General features: G+C 32.4%; 1 protein-coding gene across 4 annotated transcripts in view; it reads left to right on the top strand.

Annotated features, from left to right (window-relative positions):
• The first annotated feature begins 7530 nt into the window (after positions 1-7530).
• Positions 7531-11788, top strand: part of LOC126889929 (la-related protein 4) — a 233660-nt gene continuing 229402 nt past the window's right edge. The window contains exons 1-2 of one of the 4 annotated variants that reach the window (XM_050658668.1): positions 7547-7659; positions 8855-9027. In XM_050658668.1, coding sequence (XP_050514625.1) covers positions 9021-9027 — 7 coding nt within the window. In that variant the 5' untranslated portion in view covers positions 7547-7659; positions 8855-9020. Of the gene's footprint in view, positions 7660-7682; positions 8036-8744; positions 9028-11788 lie in introns of those variants that run through there. The other 3 variants (XM_050658669.1, XM_050658670.1, XM_050658671.1) reach the window with 3 other exon arrangements.

The raw sequence follows: 11788 nt of genomic DNA, 5'->3' as shown, positions 1-11788 counted from the left end.
CCTAAAAATCGCTGAATTTAAACTTTCACATTATATTTGGTTTGTTCTAGCATCAGTTTGAAACGGTTTGAAATCATCAGCAAATAGTGGACCATCGCGAGTAGAGGGGATAGCACTGGTGACTATTATTATGTTCTCTCACTGACCAACTGTTTTCTGACGGTTTCTGACTAGTTTGACTGTTTGCTAGAACAAACCTATTATGAACGATCTCACGTCACGGAAAATGCTTTCACGAAGGCGGCATTGCATGAAATTTGTAGTCAAAATTCTGTGTTTTAGAAAAACGTACTTGTGTAATCGAAAAGAATCAGTTTTAGAATGTTTGTAATATGAAATTTTTTGTTTTTATAATCCGGTCAACTTAGACATCAAAATAGTTGGCAAATAACAAAAATTGCCGGAGAGCCAAATTTTGGTGGAGAGCTAGAATTTACCATAACAAATTAAGTTTTAAAAGTCCCCATCGATCCCATGTGTGCAACAAAAGTTATTCGGGGTCAAAGGTCAAAATTTGAGATTTTTTGGATTTTTCTCGAAAACGGTAAGTTTTATCAAAAAAAACATCAAACCAAAGTTGTAGATCTTAATATTTTCTACAAAAAAGTTTTTACAATTTTTTTTCTAAGAGTTACCATTCCTGAGATATCGCGATTTTAAAAGTTACTTTATACATTTTATGCACATAAGCTACGTGTACATAGTGTGGCACTTAATGCCTGGTTGCACCAACAGATCTTAAGCTCCGGCTTAGCTAAACTCTACTTATAAATAGGGCCTCCTTGAGTATCACCTATGTTGCACCATAATTTTAGATTCTTACGTTATTATCAATTATATCTATTATTATATTATGGTATTCTTATTGTAATATATTATAATTATATTGTATTAATTCTTATGATATTCTCGACTTAAGCTTAAGATCTGTTGGTGCAACCGGGCATAAGACAAGTATAAATGCCTATTTGTGTCTCTTTTATATAATAATATATTATACTATTCTGAAAATATTTCTTCAAAAGATAATCAGTCCCAACTGAATTTCCTCTATCCACCTGGCCTTGAAAAACATTTGGCTGTACCATTGTTTAAAAAAGAACAGATTGAGTATTGTAAACAATGGCTACAGTATTGTCCGTAGGTCTTGTTCATATTATCTGTTTCTTTTAGTGCTAAAGGTTCAGTTCAAGTGAATATAAGTACTTATTACAAGCGTCTACCATTTAGCAGACATTACGGGCTTACAGTGACAGAGGTATTTGACGGCTACAGTGACTCGACAAAGAATATTAAAGCTGCAGAACTACGTCGTCGAACTGCAAAAACATCATCGGGTTCCGAGATTATCTTTGATGAAAATATAACAGTTCCCGCGAATCAACAACAATTTTTCGCTAACATTAACAATAAATCTCGTTTCATTTCCATGTTAAATGATAAATTAACAGCTGCGAATATTGAAGTGGAACAAGCTAAAAATGACGCAGATGTCCTTATAATTGAGACAGAAATTGAAAAATTTAAGGCAACAAACACAACAATTGTAGTTGGTGAAGATGTTGATTTGGTAGCACTGCTTACTGCAAGGACTCCAGTAAATAAAGTTATTTATTTTCTGAAACCTGGAAGGGCTCAACAGCGAACAGAGATATATATTCTTCGAAAAGTTTATCAGCTTATCCCAAATGCCAAAAGTACATTTTATTTTTACATGCGATACCCGGCTGCGACACTACGTCAGCAATGTACAGAAGGGGCAAAACGTCAGTACTTAAATTATTCGAAAAAAAGATTTGACTGACTGCTGTAAAGTTTTTACAGAACTTGATTCCACACAGCAAACGATAATTACGGAAGGAATTCGCTTTCTTCTTGCGGTTTATGGAGCTCCAAAAAAAAATTAGTTGTCTTGATAAATACCAATACTTAACTTTTGTAAAAAATACGCGAAGCAAGAAACAAGTACAACCATCATGTCTTCCTCCAACATCAGCACCTGCTTAAGAACATTTGTATCGAGTATATTATCAAGTTCAAACATGGCTAGGCAACGAATTGAATCCAGAAGACTGGGGTTGGAAATTAACAGATAATAGGTACTCTGGAACCGATTAAAACCTTACTCCTACCTGCTCCAGAAAAACTCCTTAACACTATTTTTTGCAATTGCAAAAAAGGTTGTAGTGCCAAATGTGGATGTAAAAAAGTGGGGTTGCTGTGTTATCTAGCGTGTACCAACTGCCAAGGTCAGTCTTGCTCAAATGTCCAGTTTAGTACAACAGAGGAAGACTCCTGTGATTTTAATGAAGAGACCAATGACTCAGTCACATTTGAACAATTTTTGAACATCCAGCAAGAGGAAGAGGAAGAAGATGAAATCGAAGAAGACTTGACTGTTGAAGTAGACTTTCAAGAATATGAATCTGATTAAAATATCTAAACAAATCAAAACAATAGTTAACCTAATAATCAATAGCAATATCAATAATCAATATCAATTTTATAAGGTAATATCTAGAACTTGACCGGTATTGTTTCCTTAAATTATCCTAAAATTGTCAAAACAGTTAGTGGAGTAAGCCTACAGGGAAAACCACGGTAAAAAAACGCGCCGAGTATACTACCTCACAGGTGATGTGGAAACTTGTGCATATCATGTATAATGTGACTCTTAGAATCGCGATATCTCAGGAATGGCAACTCTTAGGAAAAAAATAGTAAGGACTATTTTTGTAGAGAATTTTAAGATCTACAACTTTGGTTTAAGGTTCTTTTTTGATAAAACTTACCGTTTTCGAAAAAAATCCAAAAAATCTCAAATTTTGACCTTTGACCCTGAATAACTTTTGTTGCACACATGGGATCGATGGGGACTTTTAAAACTTTATTTGTTATGGTAAATTCTAGCTCTCCACCAAAATTTGGCTCTCCGGCAATTTTTGTTATTTCAAATGTCTATATAGACCGGGCTATTAGTCATATTTCAAATGCCTCATATTTGTTGCCAAAACTCAAAATCAAAATTGCATGTGATAGTTTTCGGAAGACTAGGCTCTGGAAATGAAAATTCCACAGTTACCGATCTATGGAAGTGATACATTTTATTGATCCCAAATCCCAAGAAAATCTTAAAAATGGCAAAAATCGGGCAACGTTTATTTATTTGACAGCTTTCTAGAAACTGGCTGACAAGAAATGAAGAGTGGATACATATAACAGACCAAGTGACAAAAAATCAATATTTCTGTTTCTTCCATTATAATGGTCCATGCAACAATACCGTTAACCTGTATTATGAGCCAAGTGACAGTTGCATTGGAACCAGCTCTAAATAAATTCAACAGATAGCGTCCGCCGTTAAATATAGTGTTCCGTTTCCTGATAAAAACTCATTTTTCTCGATTGTGTATATTTGTCACTTGGCCCGTTATATCTCCACTCTTCAAATACAAGCACGGATTCTTAGCGGTAATAAGTTCTTTTACGCATACAAAGACTTAGTAAAAAATAAGTTACTGTATCGTGAGTATAAGCTTAAAATCTTCAAAACAGTAATTAGACCAGTGCTCATATATATGGATGTGAAACGTGGACCCTCTCAACCACTGATGAAAATCAACGGAGAATATGAGCACAAAATACTAAGGAAGATATGTGGACCAATCCATTGCAGCGATGGTTAGTGGATAATTAAAATGATCTACGAGCTGGATGAACTAATGCAGAGTGCAGATATTGTTTGATTTGTAAAGTTACAAAGAGTAAACTGGCTTGGCCACTTAGAAAGAATACCAGATAATCGTGCTGTAAAAGTAATCCAGAGACAGAAGCGCCAAGGAAATAGAACAAGGGGGAGACCCCCGTAAAAGATGGATAGACGACGTAGAGGGAGATCTTAAAATCATGAATATCAGGCAGTGACGAAGGAAAGTATCCGACAGGACAGAATCATAGACGTATTGCAGAATGGAAGAACATTGTTAAGCAGGCCAAGACTCACAAAGGGTTGTAGCGCCATTAGAAGCAGAAGAGGCTATTATGACTTCAGCTCCTGTTTTATTTATTTATTTTTTGTTAATTTAGGTATAGTTCTGTCGCCAGGGAGGGTACAACGGCCTCCTTTATTCAGATAGACTTACTCAAGTTTTTTTTATGTATTTTGACCCGTAGAATACGAATTTTTTGGGATGTCGATAAGATTGTTATAAACAAAGAACTTGAGGAACTACATAACAGCGATTTCTCGCAAAACAAAAATTTTTTTTTTGTATTTTTTGGGCCATTCTAAGCAAACAATGTTCTGACAAGTTTTTTCATATGATGCATAGTTTTTGAGATAAACGCGGTTGAACTTTCAAAAAATCAAAAAATTGCAATTTTTGAACCCGAATAGCTTTTGATTAAAAAATAAAATAGCAATTCTGCTTACCGCATTTGAAAATTCAAGTCAAATTATATCGGTTTTGATTATTTGCATTGCTAAAAATTTATTTTTATTGTTAAACAAAGCTATAAACATCTAGTGCTTGAGTGATGTTTTCAATTATCTCTCATTTAAATTTGAACGAGTAGGTAGAGTAGGTACAAGTGCAAGCGAGGCAATTTCTACTAGCCCAGTAAATGAACAGGAAATACGGCGATACCGTGTAATTTTCAGGGGCAACTCCGAATTGCATGAAAATTTGGATTTAGGTTCTACTAACTCTCCACTTCAAAGTTGAAATTGTGCTCTTGGTTGCTTTTACTTGGGGGGTGACAGTTTTCCCTTCTCGGGGGTGAAAAAACATACGTTCAAAACCGGAAATGGATAAATTGACTGATTTTAAGCAACTTTTATTCTATAGAGTTTTTTACGTAACTTAATACTTTTCGAGTTATTTGAGATTGAAAATGTTTAATTTTCGACAAAAAAACTACGTTTTCAGATGGTTTTTCGCAAATAACTCAAAAAGTAAATATTTGATCGAAAAAAATATCCTTACGAAAAGTGTAGCTTAAAGAAAAACCAAAAAAATGGTGTATTAGTGAAGTCTATCAATCGAGTAAAAACAAAGTTGTAGCTCATGAAAAATTCGTTCTTATTCGTCTAATTCCAAATCGAATATTTCAAGGTGAAATCACCGAAAAATTAAGCACCTTTCGGGAAAACCCATTCAATCTTTTTTAAAGTGTTTATAAAAACCTTTATTTTAATTGTTTATAAATTTCTAGCATTAAAAATAAGCGAGTTACGCTCAAAATAAAGTTGGCCCTATTTTTTTTTTGGAAAAAATCATGAAAATCTCCCCGCCTTTAGCTCCCCAAATGAAATTAATCGCTACCGCTTTACAAACAATTTACTTAATAATCTATTTTTTATATGATCTGTCAGTCTCACAGGTTTAAAGTGCTTATTTTTTAAAGGGTGATAGTTGAAAAAGCTTGAACGGGTCACTAATCACGAGTGTATGCAAATTTTGAACAGCCATATCTTAACCAATTTTTGTCTTACGGAAAAACAAAATGAAACTATCATATTTATAATGACAAAACCTATATTTTTTTACTCTTTAAGATTTTTCTTATCACTAATACTTTTTAAGTTATTTTGAAAAAAAGAAATTTTTCAAAAATTTTTAGAATTTTTTTTTTACTATAAAACTAAATTTTTTTAAAAATAAGCACTTCAAACCAATCGAACTTACATATCATATAAGCAATATACATACAGTTAAAATAAATGGTAAAGCGGCAACGATTAATTTTATTTAGTGTGCTAAATAGAGGGAGGTTTTCACGATTTTTTTTTACCAAAAAAAGGGGCCAACTTTTTTTTTCAGTGTAACTCGTTTATTTTTAATGCTAGAAACATTTGTAAAAAACAAGTATAAAGCTTTTTTAGATACTTTAAAAATGTTAATAAGCTTTTCCCGAAAAGTGCGTAATTTTTCGGTGATTTCGCCTTTAATTATTCGATTTGGAATTAGACGAATAAGAACGTATTTTTCATGAGCTACAATTTTGCTTTTACTCAATTTATAGACTTTATTGATATGCCATTTTTTTTTTCGTTTTTTACATGCTACACTTTTGCTAAGAATATTTTTTTCGATAAATATTTACTTTTTGAGTTGTTTGCGAAAAACGGTCTGAAAACGTGGTTATTTTGTCGAAAAATCAACATTTTCAATCGCGAATAACTCGAAAAGTATTGACTTATTAAAAAAGCTTTATAGAACGAAAGTTGCTGATAATCTGTCAATTTATCCATTTTCAAGCTTATTTTAAACACGCGTTTTTCACCCCCCGAGAAGGGGTAACTAAACTATCACCTCCCCCCCCCCCAAGTAAAAGCAACCAACGGCACAAATTCAACTTTGAAGTGGGGGGTAAGTAGAACCTAAATCCAGATTTTCATGCAATTCGGAGTTGCCCCTGAAAATTACACTACAAAACGGTCATTTATTGGGCTATAGGCACGGGAAACACTATGTGTTTATGACTTTGTTTAACAATAAAAAAAATAAGTTTTTAGCAATGCAAATAATCAAAACCGATATAATTTGACTTAAACTTTCAAATGGGTAAGCAGAATTTGTATTTTATTTTTTGATCAAAAGTTATTCGGGTTCAAAAATTGCAATTTTTCGATTTTTTGAAAGTTTAACCGCGTTTATCTCGAAAACTATGCATCCTACGAAAAAACTTGTAGGGACATTTTTTGCTTAGAATGACCCAAAAAATACAACAAAATGTTTTGTTTTGCGAGAAATCGCTGTTATGTAAGTCCTCAAGTTCTTTGTTTATAACAATGTTATCGACATCCGGATCAACTGTTACCCAAAAAATTCGTGTTCTACGGGTCAAAATACATAAAAAACTTGGGTAAGTCCATCTGAATAAAGGAGGCCGTTGTGCCCCCCTGGTGACAGGACTAGTACATTTTTTTGCAAATAGCTCATTAGATTCTACAGATTTTATTGAATTTTTTCTTGTATTTTAACAAGTAGGTATATTATGTATCACATTTCTTCTATTATTAAAGTAAAGTTTAAATTAAAACGTTCCTCGATTAATTTCCATAAATTGTCTCACTGAAATTTAAATTGAAACTTATTTACTCTGTCAAAGTTTCTTTCAACGTGTTACATTAATTTTCGCCTCTGATTTTGTAAAAGGTATATTTATGTATTCGGAAAATCAATTTAATTATCAACCTAATTACAAATAGGCATGCTGATTACAATAAATTGAAAAAGTAACTCAAAGCAAACGGATTTATCTCGATACAGTTTTAGTACATACTTATCTAACATTACCTAATAATAATAATTGTCTTTGACATTATAGTAATTAGAAATATTTAAAAATATATAACATTTAAGGTTTTTTTTATTTCACATATTAATAATCTATTAGACACGCTATTAGTTTCTTTTCAAAGACGTAGAATATTTTATTGAATGAAACATGGAGAAAATCGTAACGTTTAAAATGCGCGCTTATGAATTTAGGTTGGCTACTCTTGACAAGATGACGCCACAGACTTTGATCACGACCATCATGCCTTCCTTTTCTATTGAGATTATTAGTTTTCTGTGGCATGTGCCCTTGCGACAGCCATTTTGCTAGTTCCGTGAGAAAATTGTGTTGAGTTTTGCAAAGTAATCTTAAGCGGTAAGGATAAATAATAACTATGTTGTGTAGGTCAAACTGTGTTTTATCATTTTTTTAAAGTGGGTGTTATTTTTGTGCTGTATTTGATACCTTCAACAGTAAACATCTGCGGCTGTTTCACTAATCGGTTACTTGTGCTACCCAGAAGACGGTTCGTTTATGGAAGCCGAGTGATAGACCACATGGTTTCCAGAATATATATAGAAAAATTAGTTATACCCTAAGACGGTGATATTCAGCCCAATTATAGTGAACTATAATAGGGGCACTTCAAGATAGTTCCCTTCCCCGGTTATTGGCATTCATTCTACCACCTTGCCCGTTTTAAGATTCTACACGTTTCTTATCGACAAATTCCGAAAGTCATTGCAGGAATGTAAGCATTGATATTTAACTAGAGATAGTTATGAAAAGCTAATAATTTAACCAGTGTTGTATCACGTAACAATATCCATTAAAAGTGGTGTCAAACAAAAGTTTCATACAGTGCTGCCGCGTTACCATTTTGTCAGTAGATCGGCAGTTTTTAGCCAAATCTACCGATCTACTTCATTTTATAAAGATTTACTCTTTTATTTGGATTGTATCATTACTCATATAAGGTTATAGTTTTCTACAGTTTCTTCCAAAATGATAAAAACCTAATTTATTCCAAATATCTACTTGCTACGCAGTATATTTTTCATGTCCATATTTTAATGTTTCCTAATTACTCAAATCTCTGTTAAATATTGATAAGTGTGTCCAACTTGCTTTATTTTTTGATGTTTGTATTTATTTTAATTTAAGATATCTAAAACTTTCACCCAAATCACATTATTGCACACAGTGTATTGAAATTTAATTTTTTTACCCTTATTGTTACATATCATCTTTTTAATAAGACATTAATGATTTTATCTGTTAATTTCTCGATAGAAAGCATAATCGTCATTATCAAACTATATTTCAGTTTTCCCTAAAAATATTAATTCTGTGTGTATATTAGTTTGTTTTGATGATACAAAAATATAAACAAGAGTTCATTTCGGTCGATCCCGAGTTATTTTTACCGAATTTTACCGATTTTTCCCTAAAAATTGCAGACGTGAAGCGTGGCAGCACTGGTTCCTTACGTCAAATGCCTAGCAGTGACTAGTGAAATTGTTGACAATTTTTTCAAGACTTTTGTTGTTATAAAATATTCTCGTTTAAGGTGACTTCTGTGTGTTTAAACGGTTCATGAAGCCTGTTTCCAAATCGGTAAAAGAATGTCCATCTCGAATTTGATGTGTAAATGACCTTGGCGCATATATTACACCCATTACTTAAAAAAATAAGGTTAGGTTCTGCTTCTACTTCAACAATCACCATATTTTACCATGCATGGTATGTACAACTTTTTAAACTACCATAATATACTAAGGTTATCTTTGTGCCTGGTAATACTAACCATGGTAAAACTTACTACACGCTAACAAGCTATCCTTCTTTAATTCTTTAACACTCAATAAAAGGAGTAATTAATAAGAATAATGTCTTCTCATAACTCACTACAAAACAACAGATTTGAGGTACAGTAGAACCTCGATTATCCGTCAGGTCAGGGCACCGGACCAAGGGTATGAGGGATAATCGAAAAGACACGGTTAACAGAACATTAAAAAAATTAAAAATTCATAGTACAACTTTCAAATTTCATTTGTATGTTTTGTTTTACAATATAAGAGGGATTTGTGTTCGTACAATCGAATCAATTTAAAATATTCTGAAATCTTTGTTCGTTTTACTGTTGCTTCACATTTTGCGACAGCTGAATTTCTTAATCGGCATAAGATCATGCAATCTACTTTATTGGCTTCTTCTTGTTGAGAATACCACTCGATGAATTATTGCATGTGCGATGCAGCTTCTCTAGGTTATTGACGCAAATCTTTGTCTGTTACAATAGATTCATCAACATATCTACAATCAAATTCCAAGTCTGTGTCAGCTTCTGAATCTGTTTGGTCCGCCTTTGTTGCCATTTCAATGATTTCTTTATCTGTCAGCAATGGATAGCCGTTTGTGTCCTCATCACAAATCAAATTAACTTTTTTTTATTTTTTTACATTAAAATTTTTGCTTATGTAGTCAATACAACGTCTGTATGTACCCTGATGGTTAACAGAGGTGACGGTTAATGGAGAGACGGATAATCGAGGTTCCACTGTATTACATAGTTAATATAATAGCTTGTGATCTTATCCAACAGGTTTTTATGTTGCATCCATGGTTTCATACCTTTGTAAATTATAGCAGCATCTCTCAATACCATTGCTATGTTTATAGTTACAAAAAAACAATACATAAAAAATAATGTCTAATTTGCCAGTGTTTGCAAAGTACTAAGCTTGGACACAAAGTATTTATGTGCCCAAAATATCTAGATTTTGGTTATCATATTTTCACCTATACTAAAATCACAATAAAGATGCACTAGATATAAACAAACCAAGACACCTTGAATGTTACAAGGAGGGCTCCCGAATCATGATTTACAAATTATAAACTTTGTAAATCATGATTTGGGATTTACAATGTAGGTATATACATTGTAAATCATGATTTGGGAGTGCTCCTCCTAACATTCAAGTATCTTGGTTTGTTTATTTCTAGTGCATCTTTATCCTGATTGTAGTATAAACATGTTCCTTGTATTATTTATTCTAATTTTCAATCTGCTATTATATCAGATATGTAAACATATACTGTTTTTGTTTTATTTTCCAATGTTTTATCCTGCAATCATAAAATCAAGCAAATGAAACAATTTATAAATGCATAAAAAGTAAAGTCATGTAAAATACCTTCTTTTAAATTACAGTTGAATGATGTAGTAATGTTTACATTGGTTAGTATTGCACAGGTAAAATGTTATATCTTAAACTTTCCCACATATTTCTTACTTTGAAATTTGAACAGTATAATTATGTAAATATAATCATTTGGTAATATTAAAGTTATTAGGTATTTTACATTAGGTGTAGGAAATGAGATAGTAAATCAATACAATTTTATAGTTAACATAATATTATATTTATAAAGGGCTTCCATGATTAAGAATATTATATGATTTGTATGTACAGTAGATTTTGATATCTTTGTGAGCATTTGAAAACGAATTGTTTTGTACCTACCTGAAAAGTGACTATTTTCAGAATATCTGCAGTTTGTTATTGATGAACTATACTATTGAGAAATTCACACCAAGAATGCAGTATGACTAAGATAGGGCAATACTATTCTAAATGGGAATAAATGCACAGGGTTGTAGGTCTTCACCAGTCGTTGATTGCTCTCTCAAGAGCGTCGCACAGGAACTGTGTCAACACAGAATACGCATTCCTATCTTTACTGTATTGCAATCCCAGTGTAATTTCACGTTAGATGATTTAATCTTCTACCACAGTACTGCTGGTGGACCAAACCATGGTCATGAGAGAAATCCTGTAAAGTAAAGTTTACGTGGATGTACAACCCATGACAGCCTTTGTCACCACCATAGTTCGTTCCAGGAGCTGTAAACTTTTATGCATGCAAAATTGACAAAAAATACAGAAAGGATGCATTTTTAAATACAAGTTGATGTTCATTAATTTTAAGCCAGAAATAAGACATTCCTTGTCCAAAAGGGAGTGGAGAGAGATTAATTAAAAATAATGAGTGATACTGTAAGACCTACAGATCTATCCAAACAATTTGAGAATTGATCTGAACAAAGGTATTGCTTTTATGGTGCATAAGCAGTATAAACTTTTATTTTATTTATTTACGGGCGAACCCATTTTACAAAATAAGTACAATTTTAAAACAAATACGATAATTTAAAAAAAAATACAATTAACATGTTAAAGGTTTAAAACAAAATAAAACATTTATAAGCTAAAAATTACAAGACAATTAAACATGAAAGTACACAGACAAATAATATAAATAGTAAACATAAAAAGTAGGTACCTACATCTGATAACTGTCAAGTGATATTTGACAATACGGCCTTGAATCTATTTAAGCTGTAGGAAAAGTCGAGTTCCTGAAATTGATTTGCAATTTTCCTTTTGTTTGAGAAATGCCTTTAACACTTTCAAGTCTGCCGTCCGCCAATGTT

Source organism: Diabrotica virgifera, chromosome 8, assembly GCF_917563875.1.
Source record: "Diabrotica virgifera virgifera chromosome 8, PGI_DIABVI_V3a".
NCBI lineage: Eukaryota > Metazoa > Arthropoda > Insecta > Coleoptera > Chrysomelidae > Diabrotica > Diabrotica virgifera.
The sequence above is the reverse complement of the archived record's forward strand: the minus strand, read 5'-3'. Positions and strand labels throughout refer to the sequence as shown.